The sequence below is a fragment of the Sapajus apella genome, unplaced genomic scaffold (assembly GCF_009761245.1).
Source record: "Sapajus apella isolate SASKATOON/1434 unplaced genomic scaffold, GSC_monkey_1.0 scaffold115, whole genome shotgun sequence".
Classification (NCBI taxonomy): domain Eukaryota; kingdom Metazoa; phylum Chordata; class Mammalia; order Primates; family Cebidae; genus Sapajus; species Sapajus apella.
This window is the reverse complement of record NW_022437055.1, coordinates 2,623,090-2,648,768: the sequence shown is the minus strand read 5'-3', so window position 1 is coordinate 2,648,768 and position 25,679 is coordinate 2,623,090. Positions and strand designations below refer to the sequence as shown.

The 25,679-nt window shown below is 40.3% G+C and overlaps 1 protein-coding gene across 2 annotated transcripts in view; it reads left to right on the top strand.

The window, feature by feature from the left end:
• The window catches only part of FRMD7 (FERM domain containing 7), a 49,956-nt gene that overhangs the window by 15,602 nt on the left and 8,675 nt on the right, over positions 1 to 25,679 (top strand). Inside the window, exons 2-5 of one of the 2 annotated variants that reach the window (XM_032260209.1) lie at positions 11,392 to 11,496; positions 12,595 to 12,637; positions 14,520 to 14,598; positions 18,013 to 18,110. In XM_032260209.1, the coding sequence (XP_032116100.1) occupies positions 11,392 to 11,496; positions 12,595 to 12,637; positions 14,520 to 14,598; positions 18,013 to 18,110 (325 nt within the window). The remainder of the gene's footprint in view (positions 1 to 11,391; positions 11,497 to 12,594; positions 12,638 to 14,519; positions 14,599 to 18,012; positions 18,111 to 25,679) is intronic. The other variant, XM_032260210.1, reaches the window with a different exon arrangement.

Genomic DNA, 25,679 nt, shown 5'->3' with positions numbered 1-25,679 from the left:
GCAGCACTTTGAACTGCTTTATGTTTTCAGAAATAAAATAAAAACCAGTTGTAATTTGGTGTGAATTTCACACGTGCACAAGCAACTGAAAGGCTTGTTCTCTCTGCTTACCCCCATCAGGAAACCTTAAGTACCCAGTCAAACTGTGCTTCCCTCCAGGGTTTATTGCTGAGTCCTGTGGGCTCTGGGGAAAGGGCCTCGGTTCACTTCCTATTTATTCTTTGTTCTTTGATGTGTCTAACTGCACCTTGCTCTCCACCAGATGCTAAAAGATTAGACTGCCTGCAGAGAGAGTTCCATTTTAGAAGGAACTGCTGCTACCTGGTAATTAGCCTTTCACCACTCTTAGCAGTTCTCCTTTTACCGGGAGTTAAAACCCCAGGAAGGGTTACAGCTTGGTCAATGAATTTCTTCCGCCTCTGCCCTGAAGGAGCTCCCTTTCCTAGTTCCCTGGGTGACTGAGTGCAAAATTTCAAATTATATTCAGCTTATTTCCTAGAAAATTTGTTGCAGCTGACTATATTGGTAAATGTGTAAAATATGAGTCTTTTTTAAAAAAAGTCAGTATATTTGCATTTTTACCGAAAAGTAAAACAGTCTTTAAAAAGAATCCCTCCTAGGGTTTATTCCTCAAGAAGTGCTGAGATTCTTGGATGCAGCCTGCAGAAAAAAGCTTACCTTCAGAGGGGTCTAAACTCTCTGTAAATAAGGTGCACACCTATTGATGTTTACAAACAGAGCCCAATTGAGGTGATGAAGTGCAGACCAAGATTTCACCAGATGTCTGAAATTAAATCAGCGTCACTGAAAACTTGCTTAGCCTAGAATTACACTAAATGGTACCAAAATTCAGAAGTATCTCCGAAGTTCCTGTTCTAATTAACAGAAGTCCAATCCTCTCACTGGAGTGTTCTGCTTGGTTCTGGCTTCCAAAATGCTATTCGGAGTTTAGGATTTGAAGAGTAAAGGATGGATAGAAATTAACCAGAAGGAGCACATTCACAGTGGTCCTCACAAATATGCTGAATGACAATGTGCTTATACTATTATGGATGGAACTGGTTCTGGGCCAGTGCCAGAGTGGGTGATTGGGGTAAGTTACAAAAGGGATAATACATGGGGAAGCTCTGAGGTTCACGAAAACCAGAAGGAAAATGCCAAGTGGTTGGCCAGGCACAATGGCTCACGCCTATAGTCCCAGCAGTTTGGGAGGCTGTGGCGGGTGGATCGCTTGAACTCAGGAGTTCAAGACCAGCCTGGGCAACATGCTGAAACCCCATTTCTACTAAAAATACAAAAATTAGGCAGTCTTATAACCCAGTCTCAAAATAAATAAATAAATAGATAAACATTTTAAAACAAAATAAAAAAGATTAAGAAAAGAAAGTGCCAAGTGGTGGACTTAATTTTTTGTATTTATTTTTCTTTTTGAGACAGAGTCTTGCTCTGTCGGCCAGGCTGGAGTGCAGTGATGTGATCATACCTCGCTGCAGTCGAACTCCTGGGCTCCCACCTCATCCTCCTGAATCGCGGGACTACAGGCATGTACCACCACACACAGCTAATTGTTTAATTTTTATAGAGACAAGCTTTCACTATGTTGCCCAGGCTGGTCTTGAAGTCCTGGTTTCAAGAAATTCTCTTGCCTTGGTCTTCCAAAGCTCTAAGATCACAGGCATGAGCCACTGTGCCTGGGATAGGTGGGTGACTTCAAAAGGAAATGGTGAACACAACTGGTTGTCAGGAGATTTTATATGTTTGAGCCAGCAGAAAGCTTTTGAAATAAGAAGCCATGATTTTCCTTCCAGTCCTGTGCAAAGGCTAGGGAGTGTTGAAGGAGCGGGTCAAATATGTGCACACATTGGTGAGAAATGTTCTGAGCATCCCCACTCTCAAATAGGTTGGTGCGGGGAGAATTCAGTAACAAGGGATAGGGAGTATGTGAGGCAAGCTGCTTGGGTAGCCACTTGTGGTGCATGTGGTCTGTGGGCCAACTGGTAAGACACAAACATCAAGGATGAGCAAAGTGATGCATGAAGGTGAATGAAAGATGACAAAATGAAGCCTAAACTCAGCCATGATGCACACAAACCCTTACCCTGGCAGACACCCATAAAGGAGCAAGCCTGTAAGACCTGCAATGAGAATACCAGGAATCTCTAGGACACTCCCTCTCTCTTAACCTCCCCAAGTCCAACTGCACCTACTATAGAGCCATCTCTCCAATCTTTACCTCTTTCTAGTCTCACTACCGTGGCCTTAATCCAGGCTACCATCTTCTCTCACCTGAACTGTAGCAGCCCCAACTTGATTACCTGTCAGCTGTTTTACCCCTCCTCCACCTATCCCTTAAACGGTCATTCCTCAAAGTGTAGTCCACAGACCAGCAGCATCAGTCTCACCTGGGAGCTTGTTGCAAAAGTAGATTTGCAGGCCTCACCACACATCTTGAGAATCTGAACCTGCATTTTAACAAGATCCCCAGGTGATTCATATGCACTTTACAGCTTGGGCAGCAGTGCTCTAACTACTTTTAGGCTGGTGTTTCTAAGACACAACTCTGAACACGTCAAGTCCCTGCTGAATAGCATCCAGTTGCTCCTAACCCCACCCTGTACCTCACCTTCAAAGTACATGGCTTCACAAGTCACAAACAGCTCTCCTTGGTATGACTCCTGCCCACTTTTCCAGCCCCAGGGTCTCACTTTCTCCTTTAGCAACACCAAACTGCTTGCAGCTTCATTGTTCACACCAGATTTTGTAATCTCTTCTGTCTCGACATTCTTCTTCTTTCGCCTGGCTAGCTCCAATTCTTGCTTCACGCCTCAGCTTAGGTGCCCCCTCTGTTAGGAATCCTTTATGCTACTCCCTCACCCATCTTTATGCGTTAGGTGATCTCACAATACCCCCTGCATACATTCCTCCACAAAATCACTTAGCTCAAACTGCCACGATTAACCATGGATGTGCCTGTCTTGTCTGCCAGCCTACGTGTTCCTTGGTGATGATGCCTGTGTCTTATTCATCTCAGTGTCCCTGGAGCCTAGGAAAGTATGTGGCACAGAGCAGGTGCTCAATAATCTGTGTTGAATTGAAGGGACAGTGGAAAGGATCGCAAAAGGGCAATAGCATACACAAAAAGGCAAAGGCAGGCACACAAAAATTAAGCCCAGAGTTTGGGCAGATGAAAATTACAAACAGGAAAACAAAAAGAGTTTGAAAAAGACAAACAATAGAGTAGAAAGCATGCTAAAGGAGAGATGAGGCAGTGGCTTTTAAAGGTTGATTAAGGAGAAGGTTAAGACTGATAAAATGGTTTTCTGTCTCTGCTTTTGTGTGTGGTTGTTATGGCTGAGACCAACCTGTGAAAAGGTGGAATCAGAGGGTTAAAAGGACTGGAAGGTAATTCATTCACTTGCCACAGGGAGAGATGATCAGCTGATATTGGTTTCTCTGAGATTTTGAATATTCAAATAAATGTTTCCCTTGTCAAAATAGACCCCTCAGATGGTGCAGATGCTAATAGCTATGTGTATTAGTCCATTCTTACATTGCTATGAAGAAATATCCGAGACCAGGCGATTTATTTAATTTTTTTTATAAAAAGAGTTTTAATTGATTCACAGTACTGCATGGCTGGAAAGGCTTCAGGAAACTTACAATCATGGCGAAAGGCACCTCTTCACAGGGGTGCAGGAGAGAGAATGAATGCAAGCAGGGGAAATGTCAGACACTTATAAAACCATCAGATCTTGTGAGACTCACTCACTACCATGAGAACAGTATAGGGGAAACCTCACCTATGATCCAATTACCTTCACCTGGTCCTGCCCTTGACATATGGGGATTATTACAATTCAAGATGAGATTTGGGTGGGGACACAGAGACAAACTATATCACTAGGTGAACACACACCAGGATTTGTCCAAGACAGGCCTGGTTTATACCTATTGTGACAGTATTCTTATTACGGTGTCCCCTGTTAGTAGTCAACACTTATTGAGTCCTTCCTATGTGTCAGACACTGTGTAAAGTACTTTACATGAATATTCCCACTAGAAGCTCACTATAATCCCTTTTGAAATAGACATACAATTCACATAACAGTAAATTAATCAAATTCATTGTTTTAAAGTATGTAATTCAGAGGTTTTTTTTTTTTTGTATATTCATTATGTTGTGCAACTGTCACAACCATCTAATCCCAGAATATTTTCATCACCTCCAAAAGAAACTATGCTCATTGTTACTCACTCCTACCCAGCTGCTGGAAACCACTAATTTATTTTCGGTCTCTAGGGATTTGCCTATTCTGGATATTTCATAGAAATTGAGTCATACAATATGCGACCTTTACTTTCTGACTTCTGACAATCCTATTTTACGACTGAGGAAACTGAGGCTCACATAGATTAAGTAGCTTGCCCACGATCACCCTTCTAGTGAGTAGAGGAGTCGGAACTAGACCCAGGTGTGTCTGGCTCCAAAGCAAACATTCTTAGCCGCCATGCTGTGCTGTCACCTCATATTTATTGCAAGGGCTCAGCACATTCTTGGAACTCCTCTTTGGTCCTCTGTTACTGGGCACATTCTTTCCAAAATGCCTCACAAATCTTCATTATTTGAGAGTGAATTTAGTGTTTGGGAAGAGCCAAAAGTCATAAAGAGCAAATATGGTAACTAAAGTGGACCATCAAGCTGGGTCATTGCTATAGACTGACTTATATCTTCCCGAAATTTATATGTTGAAGCTTTAAGCCTCAGTCTGACTTTATTTAGATAGGACTTTGAGTATGTAATTAAGGTTAAATAAGATCATAAGCATGGGTCCTTATCCAGTAAGATTGGTAGATTTATAAGAAGAGGAAGATCTCTTTCTCTCTCTCTCTCTCTCCCCACCATGTAAAAATGTAGCAAGAAGGCAGCCATTTACAAACCAAGAACAGAGCCCTTACCACAGCCCATTCATACTGGTACCCTCATCCCAGGTCTCCAGATTCTAGAAATGTCAGAAAATAAATTCCTATTGTTTGAGCCACCCATTCTGTGGTATTTTGTTATGGTAGCCTGAACTGGCTAAGACAGTCATATCTGGGGAGAAAAAATGAGGCATAACAATAAAGTCAGGAGAAGGAGTGATTATCATCTGTGACTGTGAGAATAATTTCCTGAAGGGGGCATAAGAAATATTTTGAATGCCAGAGTCAGCTTAGAAACAGGGGAAGCATCTATAAGACATTTTGTATGACACTATGCTTTTAACTTTTAGAATATCTATTGTATTTCTCTGGAAAATATAACAGGTATAAGAAAAAAGTAAAAATAACCCATTATGCTACTATTAATGACATGCTCTATTTCCTTCCAATCTATCTTTTCCTGAAAACTTAATTGTATACTCTGTAATTTTACAAAGCACACAATTAATACGTAAGACACATTAAAATCTCTCTTTTAAAGAGTCTTTTAATTTTAGGTTTGGGAGTACATGTGAAGGTTTGTTACATAGGTAAATTTGTATCACAGGGGTTTGTTGTACAGAATATTTCATCACACAGGTATTAAGCCCAGTACCTAATCGTTATCTTTTCTGCTCCCCTCCCTCCTCCTACTTTCCACCCTCAAGGAGAACCCAGTGTCTCTTGTTTTCTTCTTTGTGTTCATAATTTCTCATCATTTAGCTCCCACTTATAAGTAAGAACATGTGTTATTTGGTTTTTTGTTCCTACGTAAGCTTGCTAAGGATAATGGCCTCCAGCTCCGTCCATGTTCCTGAAACACATGATCCTATTCTGTTTTATGGCTGCATAGTATTTCATGATGTATATGTACCACATTTTCTTTATCCAATCTGTTGTTGATGAGCATTTAGGTTGATTCCATGTCTTTGCTATTGTGAATAGTACTGCAATGAACATTTGTGTGCATGTGTCTTTATGGTAGAATAATTTATATTCCTCTGAGTAGATACCCAGTAATGGGACTGCTGGGTCCAATGGTAGCTCTGCTTTTAGCTCTTTGAGGAATTGCTATACTGCTTTCCACAATGGCTGAACTAATTTACACACCCACCAACAGTGTATAAGTGTTCCCTTTTCTCTGCAACCTCGCCAGCATGTATTATTTCTTTTACTTTAAAATAATAGCCATTCTGACTGGGGTGAGATGGTATCTTATTGTGATTTTGATTTGCTTTTCTCTAATGATAAGTGAGCTTTTTTATATGCTTGTTGGCTGCATGTATGTCTTCTTTTGAAAAGTGTCTGTTCATTTTCTTTGCCCACTTTTTAATGGAGTTGTTTTTCTCTTGTAAATTTGTGTAAGTTCCTTATAGATTCTGGATACTAGATTTTTGTCAGATGCATAGCTTGCAAATATTATCTCCCATTCTGTAGGTTGTCTGTTTACTCTGTTGATAGTTTCTTTTGTTATTCAGAAGCTCCTAAGTTAAATTACATCTCATTTGTTGCAATTGTTTTTGGTATCTCTGTCATGAAATCTTTGCCCGTTCCTATGTCCAGGGTGATATTACCTAGGTTGTCTTCCACGGTTTTTATAGTTCTGGGTTTTACATTTAGGTCTTTAATCCATCTTCAGTTAATTCTTGTATTTTATGTAAGGAAGGGGTCCAGCTTCAATCTTCTGCTAATGGCTAGCCAGTTATCCAGGGACCATTTACTGAATGTGGAGTATTTTCCCCATTGTTTATTTTTATCAGCTTTTTTGAAGGTTAGATGGCTGTAGGTGTGCAGCCTTATTTCTGGACTCTCTATTCTGTTCCATTGGCTTATGTGCCTGCTTTTGTACCAGTACCCTGCTGTTTTGATTACCGTAACCCTGTAGTATAGTTTGAAGTCAGGTAACGTGATGCCTCCAGTCTGTTCTTTTTGCTTTGAATTGCCATGGCTATTCGGGCTCTTTTTTGTTCCGTATGAATTTTAAAACAGTTTTTTTTCTAGTTCTGTGAAGAATGTCATTGGTAGTTTGATGGGAGTTGCATTGAATCTGTAAATTGCTTTGGGCAGTATGGTCATTTTAATGATACCAAGAATATCTTTTTTCGAATGTTGTCGAAGGTGGTTGTTAATTAGTTAATTGACAAAATTTGCTAAAGCAAAAACTCATAACAAATCATATACATATACACACAGACATCTCAATTTTTTAACATAAAATGTATATATTTACATTCATATCCCAATCTTTTGATATAGGGCCAAGACTTTTTCTTTAGTATGAACTTCTGATTATATTCCCTTTTGTCTTTCTTCCATAAACCACATCCATAATCTATCATCAATGACCTCCAGTCTTGGTTTATTTAATGTGGAACAAGAATGTAAATGCTTGCAAAGCAGTGAGTACAGAAACTTTCCAGATTTTGATGTCTTTCCTCCCTCAATCTTTTATTCCTGTCATATCCAAAACTAATTTGACAGCACATATTTGGGGACTCCCCCGATTGAGTCTTTACAAAAATATCAATTTAAGTTTCATAGAAACAACTCTTGCTATTAGCACTCATAATAATTTTGGATACACATACTATTTAATTAAATGGTGTAATTATAATAACAAGTAGAACTTGTCAAAAATATTTTCAAGAACATAATTATTAGTAAGCACGGGACTCAGTTGGTCACTGTCAAAGTGTACAATTGTATTTGAGTACCCTACTGCCATGAGCTTTCATCACAATGTGGGCATCTGCCAATATTTTAAAGAGGGAATGGAAAGCATTATATGAGCATTATTTAGTGGAAGTTGGTTAAGGAAGTTTCTACCATCCTTGCTTATTAAAAACAAATTCAGACATGTACAGATAAAAAGTTAAAGTCTCCCTTATTCTATCCCCTCTCCGGGAATATTGCTGTTAACAATTTGGTTGGTGTATATTCTTCCAGATACATTACTATGCATATATCTATACATGTGCATTGCTGAAGTGCATATGCATATGTGCATGTGCATATGATATGCCAGGCACCGTACTAAGACCTTGATGTGAATTAATCCACACAACAACCCTATGAGATAATATCATTATTATCTTCATTTTACAGATGAGAAAACTGAGGGTCAGAAAGGTTCAGTAATTTGCCTAAGGTCACATAATGACTAATTTGTTTCCCTCTTAAGAGAACTATTATACTAATAGCATTTTTACTTTGGAATGCCTTGGCTATTTGGGTTCTTTTTTGTTACACAGGAATTTTAAAACAGTTTATGTACTAATGTACATGAATCGAGTTAAATGTTTGGGTTCGTTTATCCATTTATTGAATGTCCACTCTGCCAAGCACTGTACTTAATTCCAAGAATTCAAACACATGGTTTCTATCTTCAGGTATATAGAAGAAGTAGATCAATCTGTTAGCTAAATGATTTGGCCCAATTCATCCAGCTAATAAGTGAATAGAGCAAGATTGCAATCCTGATTTATTTTAACAAATTGGTATATAACAGCTCTAGGTGCACAGGAAATTTAATAGATTTGTTTATAGAGCTAGCCACTTTGAATATTATTGTTTCCATGAGAAGATTAGTTTGGAGCCCTCAGGAATCAATGTCTGATTGTTATGACCCAGTAAATTAAAGATTATAAATCTGAGTTATGAAAGATTTGTTTGAAATGATAGACAGATAGATAGATATTTAAAGGCAGATATTAGGATGAGACAGGACTCAGGATTGGAGTTTCAATTCCTTGAGTACTGACGGATGGTAAAGAATTTAGATCTGCTAAGGAGCTTGATTAGGATGTTGAAAAGTACCAGGTTAAAAAAGAGCAAGCAATTGTACAGAGAATCAGAAGTCCAGAGAAATCAGGAAAGTTGAATATAAGGCAATATTATGAGAAAGAGAATCATAACATCAAAATTGAGAAATTGGATTATAATGATAGAAAAACTTAAAGGCTGCATGTTGAGACAGAAGCAAGACCTTACCTATTATGTAACACATTCCACAAAGCTGGCCAATTTCAGTGTACACTATGGAGTACTGAAGGAAAAATGCCTCTCGCAGAGATGCGGGTGGAAAGCTTAGCCACGTGAGTGTCTGACCTCCAAATGTATAAATGCCAAAGGCTTTTAAAGCCAGTTGGCAACATTTACAGGGATGGAAGAATCAGGGAATTATTCTTATAAACATAGTATGGGATCTTACAGAAGGAAGCAAAAAGAAAGCCTTAACTAGAAACCTTAAAAGAATGGCTACATATTCTTTGTGATTGTAGAACATGTAGATACACAAACACATGGGACATGGCAGCGTTGATAGGGAGGCTTAAGTGCCCTGATGGAAAATAAGAATAAAATATGAAGAGGAGAAAGGAAAATCTTGAGCGTCTTAAATTGCTTGCAAAAAAAACTGGAGTCTATGACGGAATTTGGTCCTCGTGACTGAAATATTTCTTTGGTGTTGGAAAAAGTATTGCTGTCATCTCTCTCTCTTTAGAAATTCTTTTTTTTTTTTTTTTTTTTCATAATGAAAATCCCGTGGCAGCTCCTTGTCTGTGAAGGATTTTAAAAATAGGAGCGATTTCATCTGTCTGCAACAGTCTGTGTCAGCACTTGCCCTAGGCAAAAATGTACCCCCCTCCTCTATAAACAGGCCCTCCCTGGCACCCCCATTCCCTTAGTGACCCCCCAGGGGTACTGACCCCCTTTTCTTGGATTATAGCTCCATTGTAATCTCCCACATCAAATCAAATTCCCTTCCCCACGGTAGAGCAGCTCTGTCTCCAGGTGCAAGGGATGAAATAGGTTTCACCCTTTGCGGCCTATTTTCATTGAAAAACAGGACCCAGGTTAACCCAAATGAATCTTGAGTCAGCGGAGCTCTGGGCAGTATAACCAAGTGAAGAGAAGTCCATGGGGAGAGGGGCGTATTTTTGGTCGGTGGGGGGAGGGGGTGAGGTAGGCCGCCTTTCTGAAAGCTATTAAATCCCAGATGTGGGATCTGTTCAGTGTGGTGGTGCCTTGAGGGAGAGGGGGTGGGCGATGGTGGATGGACTCTCTGACCTCTCAAGGTTGCTGTTAATTCTATGGGTCGGTGATTTCCAACTACATTTCCCAGCGCCTGGCTTCCTTTGCAGTACTGTAGGCACCGCGTGACTCGGCTTTAACTAGGGGTTTTCAGCAGCGTGTCTTTGTGCCTATCAGCCAGGGCTCAATTTTCCCATCACGGTCCTCCCCGCAACAGCAACCCCTGGGTTCAGAAATGGTGGAAGCTAAAAATCAGCCCCAGCGACATTCAGCTTAAAGAGATTTTTCACAGCGAACTCTTCAAAGCTCCTGTTCCCAGAGAAGCATAAGAAAGGGACTGTTTTGTGCTCACAGTGTGTGGGGGCTTTATGAAGAAAAGAAAAATGTGTGGCCTTATGTGAACAGAGTATGCCGTATGCAGATTTGGTGGGGAAAGTTGCAAAATGAAATCTACTCAAGGGGCTCATATAATCATATGGTCAATTTCATGTTGGATCAGCAAACATTCAGGAGCCCAGTACTATGTGCCAGGCTCTGAATTAGAACTGGTGAGTAACAAGAAAAATAAAGCACAGTCCCTGCTATGGAGGAATTCAGTCTAACGGGGAAGATAGACATCCAGGGCAAGAAATGCTATGCTTGAGGTAAGCAGTGTTTGCAGGCATAGGGGGGCTTGCCCTTGGCTCAGCCTGTGGCTGATAGAGATCAAAGAAAGCTTCCCTGGGGAGATGACATCTGAGCTGAGTAGGAGTAAGCCAAACCAAAGAAATGCGGAAAGAGCGGTAGGTGGAGAAGGATGAAATGAACAGAGGCATGTAGGCACATAATGACTGGACAGGTATGGGGAACTATGAGCAGGCTGCAGTTATTAGAGAGGACAGTGTCAGTAAGAGGAGGGCAAGAGGCTGGAGGGGCAGGCCTGGCCACAGGAGGGAGAGAGGCTGGGTCTCCTGTGCTAAGGAATACAGGCTTTATCCTGACGGGGAGCCACTGAAGGATTTCAAGCAGGGGAGTAATAGGGTCGGATTTACCTCTTGACTAAACTGTCAATTTGCAAAAAATCATTCAAACTGCCCATGGGATGAACTCATTAAAAAATTCCATTGAAAGGGTAGATTTGTAGATCTAGCCATAGTTAAGTACAAGGCTCTTCTTTTCCAAGATGGTTTGTCATGAGGCGTTTTAAGGGATGTCGCTGAAACAACATACGTGTCTACAGATAGATAAGTGGATCTACCTGTAAAGCTCAACATCGCTGAAAAGGATGCAAGTCCTCTAAACAGTGCTTAAAGGGAACAGGGCTTGCGGAGAGTCTTGTGGCGTCTACCCTTTATTCTGTGCTGCAGTAACTGTATCAGGTTAGGAACGCAAATTGTGCTATCATCTTTTTGTTTTGTTTAGCAAAAGTCATCCGGGAAGGCATTGTTTAACCTGAGTTGCAGCCATCTAAATCTTGCTGAAAAGGAATATTTTGGATTAGAATTCTGCAGCCATTCTGGAAATAATGTAAGTTGGTTTCATTATAGGGTTCTTTGTGTAGCATTGTTTCTAAATACAGTTTGCAGTTAGGTATGTAGGGTTCAGATCCCTGACTGAAAAATAAAAAACCCTTGCAACATGACTAGATTTAGTAACTAGTTTTCTCCTCCCTCTTTGTTTATTAACAGTCACCTTGGCCAGGTGTGGTGGCTCACGTGTAATCCCAACACTTTGGGAAGCCAAGACAGGTGGATCACGTGAGGTCAGGAGTTCAAGACCAGCCTGGCAAACATGGTTAAACCCCATCTCTACTAAAAATACAAAAATTAGCTGGGTGTGGTGGTGCATGCCTGTAATCCCAGCTACTTGGGAGGCTGAGGCAAGAGAATTGCTTGAACCCAGGAGGCAGAGATTGCTGTGAGCCAACATCTTGCCACTGCATCCCAGCCTGGGCAAAAGAGTGAGACTCTGTCTCAAAACAACAACAACAAAGTCACCTCAGTTTGCCAAATACAAGCTCTTTTACCCCACGTTTCTGTTTTGTCACTCTGTGAGCAGCTATGCATGCTTTATCAATTTCGCTTTCCAAAGCCTGGACCTCAACCTGCAGTACTAAGACTTTTAATCTCACCAATGAATATTCAGAGGAATCTCCTTTCTCCTTTCTCAGGTCCTAACATTCATGACATTCTTCTGTTGTGCCCTGCCTTGGCATATCTATGATCTGGCACCTTCCCAGAAAAGCTCATTATGTCTCTTAGACTGACATCAGGGGACTAGAGGGTTCAAATGTGGAGCCAAATGCCTTCATTAGTCTTTGTAGCAACTAATGAGCCATGTATGTGACACCTCTGTCATCCTACTAAGGCGGGGGAGCAGTGATTCAAATATCAACAAGGAAGTTTATAGATCAACAATATTCAGTCATTGGGAAAATATAAGGGTGCAGATTAAACGTAGTATGCCATCTCCTTGACATTGCTGTTTATTTCTACCTTTGGAAGTCTAAATAGTCCTGGTACTTGTTTATTTCGTGTTGATCTTTATCGTTTACCGAAAAGAAAAAAAAAAAAAAGCTCTGCTCAGTACCATGCTCTACCAATTTTTTTGTTAATGTTATTACAGGTTTGGTTGGAACTTTTGAAGCCGGTAACAAAGCAGGTAAAAAGTAAGTATGGAAAATAATTTAAGGAAGAGCATTCACAGTTAGAGCTTGAAAAAAGTTTCAGCAACCTCACACAATTTCTCATTTTAATATAAAGGGAGTAAAGGGCTTTTAGATATTATTTCAATCCTTCATACATCCAGTAAATTCAGCAATTTAGAAAATTGTTTTAATTTTGCCTGAGATGAAAGAAATCGTGCTACTGGATCTTTGAGTAAATCTGAAGAACGCTGGTAATTACAGTACTCTGTGGGTTGGCTTGAGGAATATATCTCATTTTCTGGCACTGCAGATCTTCAAGCATCCTTGATGTCAATCTGCAACGCCATTCACTGTCTGCCTGAAGATTCTTTAGTTATATCCTGTCACAAGCATTATTCATTCGCTTCAGTTCATATTTGAATGCCTACTATGTATGAAATATTTTCGCCCTATATTTTACAATCTAGTGTGATGGTTCTCAGATTTCAGTGTGCATTAGGATCACTTGAGTTTCTTGTTAAATGCCAATTCCTGGTCCTTATTCCTGGGTTGCCAGCAACCTGCATGTTTACAAAATTCCACAGATGTTTCTGAGGCAGGCGGATTTCTATCAGCACTTTGCACTGTTTTAGCGTCTTTTTACTGGTTCCTCTTTCTCGGCCTGCTCTTTACATGTTAGTGCTTCCCACAGTTGTCTTCCCACTGCATAAGGTTCATCTGTCACATTATTCCAACAGCTTTTAAACTGATTCTCCCCATACATCATCTACACTACTCCCAAAGAAATCTATTGAAAACATCAACCTGATCACATCACTCATGGCTCCGTACTACCCTTGGAACAATAAACTCCCAACTCTTTAGCATGGTACACAAAGCACTGAACTCTGGCTGCCGTCATAGCCTTGCCCCTGCCACTAGCCACTTTGTATTCCTACCTCTGCTGACTTCGACAAAACTAATCTCAGATGGAGGCTTAGCAGATCAAACACAGAATGCCCTATTAAATTGTAATTTTAGATAAACAAATAATAATTTTTTTATATAGGCACATCCCATGCAATTGTTGTTTATCTGAAATTCAAATTGAACTGGGAATCCTGCAGTTCTTATTCGCTAAATCTGGCAGGTCTTCTCAGGTCTCAAGTCCTCTAGGAGGACATCCTTGACCTCCTCTAAACTCTTTTCTCCCTCCTGTGCTTCCCCAGTACTCAGTGCTTAAAGCATTCTAGGGTGTGGTAATTGTCTAGATGTCTGTCTCTTCTACTAGATTGTGAGCTCTTGCTTGTCTTTTTATTCCCGATACCTGCCTAGCACAGTGCTTTGCACATAATGGGTACCCAACAAATATTTACTGAATCAATGGTGTTAATGCTGCATGTGTGCATTTGTGTTTTGTGTAAAAGTTAATTTTCAAATGCAAGCAGATGTGAAGATAAGTACATGTGTTTTCCTAATGTATAAGATAGATAGAGGCATCAGTCTATCGTGCTTTGAATTCTCTTTATGAGATACTTATGCCCAGTGATGTTCACCTGCCTCAGCTGAAGTTGAGCCCTTCTCTCAGTTAGGAATGCAGAATCCCAACAAGCAAGTGCTGTATTTTTCTGAATGTGATACTTCTTAGGAGAGGACACAGTAGGCCCCAAAGGGGCACATTTATACAAATAAACTCAAAGGAAGAGAGGGTAGAAAGAGGGGTGGGAGAACTTTCCCAATTGCTATACACATAGAGACACAATCCAGAAATTGTGACACTTTATACAAGTGATAAATGTAAGCTTAGAAGTCTGTAGGAGGGAGTGATGGGGAGGGGAGGGAAGAGGACAGGGTGTGTGTGTGTAGACCTATAACTGCTGTGATGGACATTTAAATAAAACTTATGGAGATATTGTGTTTTAAGATCCTAAGGAGATTGTTTTCAAATTTATGGTGAAATTTTTCCCAGTGGACCCTGGACATCTGCGGGAAGAACTTACAAGGTATAGTGATTACCTGTGTGTCTGCTGCATGATGTTACTTAAGAATCATCATTCTCCATTTATTGGGTACAAGTGCTTCTGGCCCATCTCACAAAGCTTGGCTTTAAGTCACTCTCTGGGAGATGGTGAGGATCTGGAGAGTGGGTGGGCCTGGCTGGTTCCCCAGGTGTTAATCTTCCAAAGGGTGGAGACTACGGGAAGAAACAGGGGTGTTCTAGAGGTTCAAGCCTGGGCGACCACTTGGGGGTTATGCCATTAACTACTACAACAATGAGTGTGCTCTCCTTCATGGCATCGGAGTTTCAGTCAGAGAGGGAAGCTTAACAGCGCAGGTATGATGCCAGCCAATTTCCATGGAAACTGAAAATGTGAGGGCTGTGACTGTATCTCACAGAAGACAAAATATTCCATAATGATGATAAATACTTATGAAAAAGTGTCCTTCAGAATCACAATGTAAACCTACTTCTGCAAAAATATATTGTCAACAAAACACTCCTCAAAACCTTACTCTACCTTCTAGACTAACCCAATAAAAGTTCATTTTGAGTCAGGGTTTCACTCTGGCTTTAGTTGGATAGGCTGGAGTGCAGTGGGAACCTCCCTGGTTCAAGCAATCCTCCCACCTCAGTCCCCACGCCCTGCTTCCTGCCAGGACTACAGGCACTCGCCACCATGCCTGGCTAATTTTTAGGGTTTTTTTTTTTTTTTTTTTTTTTTGTAGAGATAAAGCTTTGTCATGTTGCCCAGACTGGTCTTGAGCTGCTCAGCTCAAACAATCCCCTTGGCCTCCCAAAGTGCTGGGATTACAGGTGTGAGCCACCACTCCTGGCTTAGATTTAGATTCTTATGCATGAAAGAGATCTGAGAGAGAATCTAATTGAGCCCTCTTAGTTTACAGATGAAGAGATAGCTCATAGGAGCTAAAATGACTTGTCCAAGATCACAGAAAGTGGGCAGTTATTCTCCCTGGTGTCTTCCCCCCAAAAGAGTTCATGGCCAGTTCAATCTTTGCCCCTTTTATAAAGGAAGACTTTTTTTTTTTTTTTTTTTGAGACGGAGTTTCGCTCTTGTTACCCAGGCTGGAGTGCAATGGCGCGATCTCGGCTCACCGCAACCTCCGCCTCCTGGGTTCAGGCAATTCTCCTGCCTCAGCCTCCTGAGTCGCTGGGATTACAGGCACGCGCCACCATGCCCATCTAATTTTTTGTAGTTTTAGTAGAGACGGGGTTTCACCGTGTTGACCAGGATGGTCTCGATCTCTTGACCTCATGATCCACCCGCCTCGGCCTCCCAAAGTGCTGGGATTACAGGCTTGAGCCACCGCGCCCGGCCAAAGGAAGACTTTTCTAAGGGCCCTTTGCAAAAGTCACTTTTTACAAGCCTGTCTCTCCCTCTTTCTCTCTCCTAATTCTCTCTCCACATTTGTGAGCTGCAGGTCACTTTCCCAAATAACTTGATATCTTGGTATCTACATGTATTTGCATTTGCTAACCCATTTCAGTTGCGTTTCTAATTTATGGAGATAAACTTCCCGCCCCACCCAAAAAAAACGAATGAGAAAATCCATATGATGATAAATGATTTATCAGCTGTTCGGAGCAAGGATTTGGTGTTTGTAGCAGGCAGCTGCCTTCTTAATGGCAAGGACCATGTCAAATGACAAGAAGTTTCCTTTCTTTCATGCTAGGAGCCAAATGAAATTCACCTTTGCTTTAGCAACCAAAGCTGATTATTCGCATTTACAACAATATTTGAAAACAGGCAATGGCAAAGTTAGGCTTCCTTTATTTTTTTTTTCCATTGGTCCATTTAAATAATACTTAACTATAGTTGAGTTTACAAGGATGCCTTGTCTAGGCTAATATTTAGGTTTCTGAGAGTGGTATGCAAATGTAATTTTTCTAATTGAATAATTTCTAATGCATCGGGGAGCTCATAATTTGAAGGATTATAATGATGAACACTTTTGTAAGCTGAATAATCACCTACTAATTTACCTGCTTTTTCAATCTAGATTTTCACCTATCACTTGAAATTAATTTTGATTCACCATATTGCCTTCAAGGTTTAATTGGTTAAAAAGGAAGTCCACATAAAACTTTATTTAGAAAATCACACTTTTATAGGGAAATATCCACAGTAGATACTCTGTGTTTTATAAAACAAAATATTAGGGCCAGACATAGTGGCTCATGCTTGTAATCCCAGCACTTTGGGAGGTCAAGATGGAGGCATCACCTGAGGTCGGGAGTTCGAGACCAGCCTAGCCAACATGGTGAAATCACGTCTCTACTAAAAATACAAAAATTAGCTGGGCATAGTGGTGCATCCTATAGTCTCAGCTACTCGGGAGGCTGAGGCAGGAGGATCGCTTGAACCCCAGAGGCAGAGATTGAAGTGAGCTGAGATTGCACCACTGCACTCTAGCCTGGGTAGCAGAGCGAGACTCTATCTCAAAAATAAATAAATAAATAAATAAACAAACAAGTAAATAAAATATTGGAACCAATTTTGGACCGTGTAAGAAGGTAATTAGTGGTAGTCTTTATTACACACATTACTTTCCAAAATTTGATTCTCCTTTGAGAAGGACTTTTTGACAAGTGTGAGATAAATGTTATCTGCTTAGCAAAGCCATAGATACCAAGCTGCATTTTATAGGTCCCTGATGAGCTTTTGGTTGGCAAAAGGGCAGTTTGGTTTAGTTCTTTTCAGTAAACATTAATTACACTGACTGTGTAAAATGATGTACTGGGCAATGGTGATACAGAGAAGATGGTCCATGCAAAGGGAATAGCAGGCAGAAGCATGGCCCCAAGTTCTTAATTTATGAAACACAGTCTTTTTGGATAGGAAGCAGCCTGAATTCAGTGGTAGACCTAAGTTCTAGCCACAGATTCACTATCTTTGGGCGATATAGCCTTGTCAAAATTACCTAGCCCCTCTTCATAAGTGTGAACTGGGGTGACCATTTCTTGCTCCATCAACCTCCTAAGCTGTTATGGTAGCGAGTACTTGATAGCATTTTGTAAACAGTACACTGCTGGCCTCCTGAGTGCAGCATTTATTCTTGCTGGATCTCCTATTCTCTCTAGCTGGGAATGTGGCTTTGCTACGTGGCAGAAACCACGAGAGGATGATTGGCCAACTCCCTCAAGTTGGTGGGAGGATTTGGCCAGGGTGATTCCTAATGACTGTGAAGTCTGCCAAAGTGTTCGATCAGCCGAGCTGTGGTCCAGGGCTGGTTTGGGGCTGAAGCAAAGCCTATGCATTACTCACCAACCCAAAAAAGGCATCTGACTGACTGGGGGCACCATTCCTTTCTTGAATCATCTTGGATCTGGGAGAGGGGAAATATTTCTTTCTTATTCCTGTTACTTTCTCAAAAGATTCTTCCCAATTTCTTTGCAGGTATCTTTTTACTCTTCAAATAAAGAAGGATTTGGCTCTAGGAAGGCTTCCATGCAGTGACAACTGTACAGCGTTGATGGTATCTCACATCTTACAATGTAAGTAGCAAACGTCTGTCTGCTTCGGGACCTAGCAGCCTTTTAGAGAACCAAGCAAAGAAGCTGAGCTCCCCAAACATGCCCATCACTGTGTTAGGATTAAAGAGGAGAAAAAGCCTGGATAAGATGGAACGAAACAGCATGGCCTGAGCCTGAGTTTCCTTGTCTTTAAAAAGTGACAAGAATACCTTTGCTTCTGTGGATTTAAAGTAAATGCTGATTTTCTTCTATCCCAGTCCAATCTTCCCCTCATACCGCCTCAGGGATTGCTGTCCAGGAGCTGGTTTTGGCTAATCTGGGCACGGGCTTTGCCAGACAGGTCCCCACTCCCTCTGCTTGCCCCAGGATACTTCTCAGATACATGCTCTCTGTGGCATGTTGTCACGTTCATTATGATTTCCGTGTTGCTCTTTATCATGGTTTCAGAGAACAAAGCACAGAGTACAGCAGGTGGAGAGAGGCGAAAAGGGAAAAAAGCCCCAGGCATCTATTAGAGTTCCCTATATCCTAACAGCCAACAAGTAGCTGGACTAGGCTGAATAACAAAGGTAGATAGAAGGTGGTCTGGGGAATAGCAGGGGCCTTCCAAGGAGGGGGTGATGCCTGGCAGGCCAGACTGCTCCTGCAGCCCCCATGTGCAGGGTGTAGGCAGCTGGAAATAGTATCTCTTCTTTTAAAGCCAGCTGAACTTTTTCTCCCTTCTAGAGAGGCCTCCAAAGAATAGGCTGTTCCTTACTAGTTCTGCGGGATCATAACTTCATTTTTTGTACCTTAAGTTCATTTTTGACCTCTGTATCTTGCCTTACTGACAGTCCAGAAATGGCAGATGTCTGTTTTCACTAGGACCCCCAGAATGCAGTGCTTAGATAGGGACAGTGTCTGAATAAGTGTTTACCAAGCGACTCCTGACAGGGACAAGCAATCAGAGTCCTAGGATCTCAGAAAGGCAGGGGGCAGTAAGAGAAATGGTAACCATGGAAGGCTGTTGGAGAACGTGGCTTTTGTGCTGGACCTTAAAGGGACACATAGGAATTGGAGATAAGTACTGGTCAGTAAAGGAAACAGCGTGAAAAAAAATGGTGGTTGGACAAGACATGGCATTTATAGAGGATGAAAAATGACCCAGTATAGCCCAAACGTAGGATCTGTTTAGAAGAGGTGATGGAAAATGCACCATTTTGAAGGGGCTTAAATGCCAAGGAGAGTAACCATCATGTCCAGTATTGTACTTTGGCACTGGGGTGGGCGCATAGGGTACAGCAGATAGAGGAAACAGTGCTGGAAGGCATCCTTCTCCACTAGGTGCCTGTTGAGGCAGCAGTCAGAGGATTGGGGCTCCCAGGCAGTCTCTGATGGGGGAACCCAATTTCATTCTTAACAGTTCAACCTTATGGATTTGAGCATTCCCTAGTGGCCATTTGAGGCATAGCACAGAGCACTTGAACTTTCTGGAGGATGTTGTCAGTAGAACAGAAAACCAAGCACCGCATATTCTCACTCATGAGTAGATGTTGAACAATAAGAACACATGGATGCAGGGAGGGGATCATCACACACTGGGGCTTGTTGGGCAGTTGGGGGTAGGGGAAGGAAAGCAGGGGGTAGGAGGATTGGGGAGGGATAACATTAGGAGAAATACCTAACATAGGTGACGGGGGGATGGATGCAGCAAACCATCATGACATGTGTATACCTATGTAACAATCCTACACGACCTGCACATGTACCCCAGAGCTTAAAGTATAATAATAAAAAAAGAAACTCTTTCCATGGAAAAAAGCTTAAGTTCCAACTAGTTAGCTCTTCACAATTGATCCCAGTGAGACTGTTTCATGAACTCTAACATATTATGCAGAATACAACTAGATTGCTCATTTGTTTGTCTAATTTTCCATTCATCTAATAGTTGTTGGATACCTGCTATATTTTAAGAGTTCAAGAACCTCCACATTCCAACCTTCTCGTCTCCTTTGGTCTCACTTACACACTTCTCTATTCTAGTGAGATACTCCCTCCCAAATACAAGTTGTACATTTCAAATGAAGCCTCCCTCTTTTATAAACTCCCTGAGTAACTCTTCTTGGTCGTTCATTCAAGAAAAATGTATTATGTACCTACCACATGCCAGATACTATCATAGGCACTGGGAACACAGCAGTAAATGAAACAGACAAAAATCCTTGCCCTTATGGAGCTCACATTTTGGCAGTGGGGGAGAATCAGACAATGACCAAAATAAGTAAATAAATTATACAATGCATGGCAGCAGGTGATAATAGCAATGGAGAACAATGAAGCATAGGAGGGAGATGGAAGAATTCTGGGGGTAGATAGTGAATATTTATATTTTTAAATTTTATTCTTCTTTTATGGACAAGAGTTGACATTGGCATAAATATTTATTTTTTGAGATAGAGTCCCACTCTGTCAGCCAGGCTGGAGTGCAGTAGGGTGATCTCGGCTCACTGCAACCTCCACCTCCCAGGTTCTAGTGATTCTCCTGCCTCAACCTCCCAAGTAGCTGGGATTACAGGCACAGCCACCATGCCTGGCTAAATTTTGTATTTTTAGTAGAGACAGGGTTTCACCTTGTCAGCCAGGCTGGTCTTGAACTCCTGACGTCAAGGGATCCTCCTGCCTCAGCCTCCCAAAGTGCTGGAATTACAGGCGTAAGCCACCACACCTGGCCAGCATAAATATTTAAATAAGGTGGACAGGGTAGGCTTACTGGGAAGCTGACAGCTAGACAAAGACTTGAAGGAGGTGGGAGGGTATGCTATGCAGCAAAATCATGTGAAAGAGAATCCTGGCAAACAGAACATCTAGTGCAAAGGGCCTGAGGTGAGAGCATGCCTGGGGTGTTCAAGAAACATCAGAAAGGCTTTTGTGGCTGGCTGGAGCTCAGTAAGAGAGGGAGAGAATAAAGATAGAGAGCCTTGAAAGCATATTAAAGGGCCAGATGTGGTGGCTCATGCCTGTAATTCCAGCACTTTGGGAGACTGGGGTGGAAGGATCACTTGAGGCCAGAAGTTCATGTCCAACTGGTCAACATAGTGAGACCCCCGTCTCTTAAAAAAAAAAGCATATTAAAGACCTACAGCATAACTCAAAATGAGCTGATAAGCCACTGAAGCCGTTTAAGCAGAGGAGTGAAATAATCTGAATTAGGTTTTGAGAGGATCATGTTGGCTGCTGTGGTGAAAATAGACCTCAAGAGGAGATGGTGGAAGTGAGGAGACTAGATAAGAGACTATTACAGGGGAGAGAGAGAGAGAGAGAGAGAGAGAGAGAGAGAGAATGAATGGTAGTTTAGACCAGCGTGGAAACAGTGAAGGTGCTTATAACATTTGTCACCTTCGGTTACTGGAGATATCTCATTCGTATACCATAACTGTCTTCTAAGATTGTTATAGTCTTGTATGGAGAGAAAAACAAGCACAGTCTTATGTGCTTTTGTTTTTCTTAGGGCCAACATGGGATTTATGGTTAATAAACTGGAAAATGGGGATGTGTGTATGTTTGTGTATGTGATTTATTTTTAAAAAACAGCTCTATTGAGGTATAATTTATCCATCATAAAATGCACCCATTTTAAATGCACAGCTCAATGATTTTTAGCCAATTTACAGAGTTGTGCAACCATTACCACAATCCAGTTTTAAAACATTTCCACCACACCAAGAGATCTCTCATGCCTACTTGCAGTCACACCCTGTTCCCACGCTCAGCCCTAAGCAATCACTAATTTGCTTTCTGTTTCTATAGACTTGCCTTTCCTGGACATATCGTGGAAATGAAATGATAAAATATGAGTTATTTTGCATCTGGCTTTTTAAACTCACAATAATGATTTTAAAATTCATGCATTTTCTCACATGAGTTGCAGCAATTTGTTCTTTTCTTTTGCTGAGTAGTGTTCCATTTATGGATTTACCACATTTTGTTGATCTATTCACCTGGTCAAGGACATTTGGATTTTTTTCCAGTTTAGCTATTATGAATAACACTATAAGCATTGGCACACAAGTGTTCGTGTGGCTACAAGTCTTCATTTCTTTTGGGTACATTCCAAGGAGTGTAATTTCTGGGTCTTACGGTATATTTATATTGAACATTTTAGGAAATTGCCAAACTGTTTTTCAAATTGTTACAATAACATTGGAAATGTACAAGGTTTCTCATTTCTTCACACCTTCACTAACACTTGGTATTGTATATCTTTTTGATTATGACAATGTTAATGAGTATGAAGTATCTCATTGCAATTATAATTAGCATTTTCCTAATGACTAATGATGATGAGCACCATTTCATGTACTTAATCCAATGTTTTCTTTGGTAAAATGCCTAGTCAAATCTTTTGCCCATTTTTGAAATGAGCTTTTATATTATTATTGAGTTTTAAGAGGGTTTTGTAAATTCTGACTAAAAGTCCTTTATAAGATATACAGTTTGCAAGTTTCTGTTTTAATCTGTGACTTGTCTTTTCATTTTGTAAGAATATCTTTCAATGTACAACACTTTTAAAATTTGGTGGAATTTCGCTTTCTGTATAGTTTTTAGTGGATCATTCTTTTGATGTTGTATCTAAAAGCTCTTTGCCTAACTTAAGGTCAAAAAGATTTCCTCCTCTAACTTTTATAAATTTACCTCTTATAGTTAGATCTGTGATCCATTTTGAGTTACTCTTCTGTGTGCTTGTGTGGAGTATAGTATGAAGTAGTGGTCCAACTTCATATTTTTGTATGTGGATGTCCATTTGTCCCAGCAACATTTGTTGAAAAGAATATTATTTTTCTTCATTGAATTGTCTTGGCACCTTTGTCAAAAACCAATTGACCATAAATGTAAGGGGTTACTTCTGGACTCTCAGTTATGTTCCATCAGTCTATATTTCTATTCTTATGCAATTATCATACTGTATTAATTACTGTAGCTTTGTAGTAAGCTTTGAAATAAGGAGGTGTATATGTTGCCCAATTTCGTTCTTTTTCAAAATAGTTTGATTATTCTGAGATCTGTCCAATTTCATGTAAATTTTAAGGTCATTTGCCAATTTCTATTTTTAAAAGCCTGCTGGGATTTCCATGGGGATTGCATCGAATTTATAGATCATTTTTGGAAAAATTGCCACCATAATAATATTGAATCCTCTTGTCTGTGAACATGAACTATCTCTTCATTTATGTAGATCTTTAAAAAATTTCTCTTGGCAGCGTTTTGTACTTTTCAGTGTATAAGTTTCACACTTCTTTTGTTAAATTAATTCCTCACTATTTATTATTTTTGATGCTATTGCAAATGGAACATTTTAAATATCATTTTTAGATTATTCATTGCTAGTATATGTAAATACAATTACTTTTTCTATATTGATCTTCTATCATGCTACCTTGCTGAACTCATTTATTAGTTCTACTAGTTTTTCATAGGTTCCTTGGGATTTTCTCTTTCTTTCTTTCATTTTTTTTTTTTTTTTTTTTTTTTGAGACAAGGCCTCACTCATTCACCCAACCTGGAGTGCAGTGGCATGGCCATGGCTTACTGTAGCCTCGAACTCCTGGGCTCAAACAAATCCTTCTGCCTTGGCCTCCCAAAGTACTGGGATTACAGGCATGAGCCATCATGCCTAGGCTTGGGATTTTCCACATGCAGGATCATGTTGACTGCAAGTAAAGACAGTTTTATCACCTTCTCTTCAGTGCCAATTCTTTACATTTCTTCTTCTTGCCTGATTGCACTGACTAGAACCATCCGTACAATGTTGAATAGATGTGGCAGGAGCTTGATATCTTTATCTTATTTCTGTTCTTAAGTGAAAGTGTTTAGTTGTTAACCATTTGGTACATTCCTTGTTTGTTAAGGATTTTGTTTAGTTTTGTTGTGTCGTGTTTACTGTGAGTGGGTATTAGACTTTGTGCAATGCTTCTTCTCCATCTCTTGAGATGATAATGTGCATGGGTTTTTTTGCCTTTTATTCTATTATCATAGTGTATATTGATTTTCCTAAGTCAAACTGATCTTGCAATCCTGGGATAAATTCAACTCATTGTGTATAATCCTTTTCATATGGTGCTGAATTCAGGTTACTAGTGTTTTGTTGAGGATTTTTGCCTCTGTATTCATGAGGAACGTTGACCTGTAGTCTTCATTTCTTACGATGTTTTTATCCTGTTTTGGTATCAGGGTAATATTGACCTCATAGAATTTGTTGCTAAATATCCCCTCCTCCATTTTCTGGAAGAGTTTGTGAAGAATTCGTATTTACTTTTTCTTTGAATATTTGATAGAATTAATCAGTGAAACCATCAGGGCCTTGTTGAGATTTAATGAGATTTGTACATTTGTCAGTGTTAGTAAAAATAAATTAACGAATTAATGAGCCATTGCTTTGGTCTTTTAAAAATGTTTATTATGTAGAGATTTTCATTATACTGTGATTTTGAAATACAGATATACACCCACCTGTCTAAAACACAAATGGAAAACTAAGAAAGAAGAGAAAAAAAAAACAAACAGCCCTCCAGCACTTAAAATAGGTATCCTATTGCCCATGTATTTTATCTAATAGGAGAGTACCACAGGATTCTATGGAGCATCTATTTACTCTTACAGTACATAGAATGCTAACAGGTTTGATATTTGCTTTCTCTTCTCATTTTATGTTAGATTAGATGCCTCATTTAGAACAAAGTATTCTAAAGTTTGACTTCAGGGGACGTCAGTGACCAGGAAGTGATTCACAGAAATCTGACAGAGAGGAAAAAGGCATACAAATTATAAAAAAGAAAAAAAATCCCCAAATCAAAACAATCTGAGGCAATTTAGGTTAAGGGCAGATAATCCTAATTACCTTTGTAGACATAGTGCTATAATAGATGTTTTATAAGAATAAACTGGGGGCATCTAGGAAAGAGGAGTTTATGATCACGGATAAACTGCCAGCTATTTGGGAAAACCAGAATGACTTTCAGAATAATTCATCTACTGGAGATTCCAGGTAGCTGGGGATTGACTAGACTCCCAATGTACAGAGTGATGAATTGGCTTGCAATGTAGTTGGTGTTTATATTCCTCTTTCTTGATAATATATGATGAGGATGGAGTGGGGTTGGATGGCTGTATTAGTTTGCTAGGGCTGCCATAACAAAATACCAGAGGCTGGATGGCTTAAATACCAGAAATGTATGACCCACAGTTCTGGAGGTTTCATGTCCAAGATCAAGCTGTCAGCAGGTTTGCTTTTTTCTGAGGCCTTTCTCCTTGGCTAGCAGATGGCTGCCTTCTTGTGATGTTATCACTTGGTCTTTTTTATATGTACTCACAACCCTGGTGTCTCTCTGTGTATCCAAATTTCTTCTTCTTATAAGGACACCAGCCAGATTGACTTATGGCCTTCCCTAATGGAATCATTTCACCTCAATCCCCTCTTTAAACCCTTGTCTCCAAATATAGTCACATTCTCTGCTACTGTAGTTAGGACTTCAACATATGAACTTTGCAGAGGGTGGGGACATAGTTCCATCTGTACCAATGGCTTATATATACATATAACATGATATATGTATA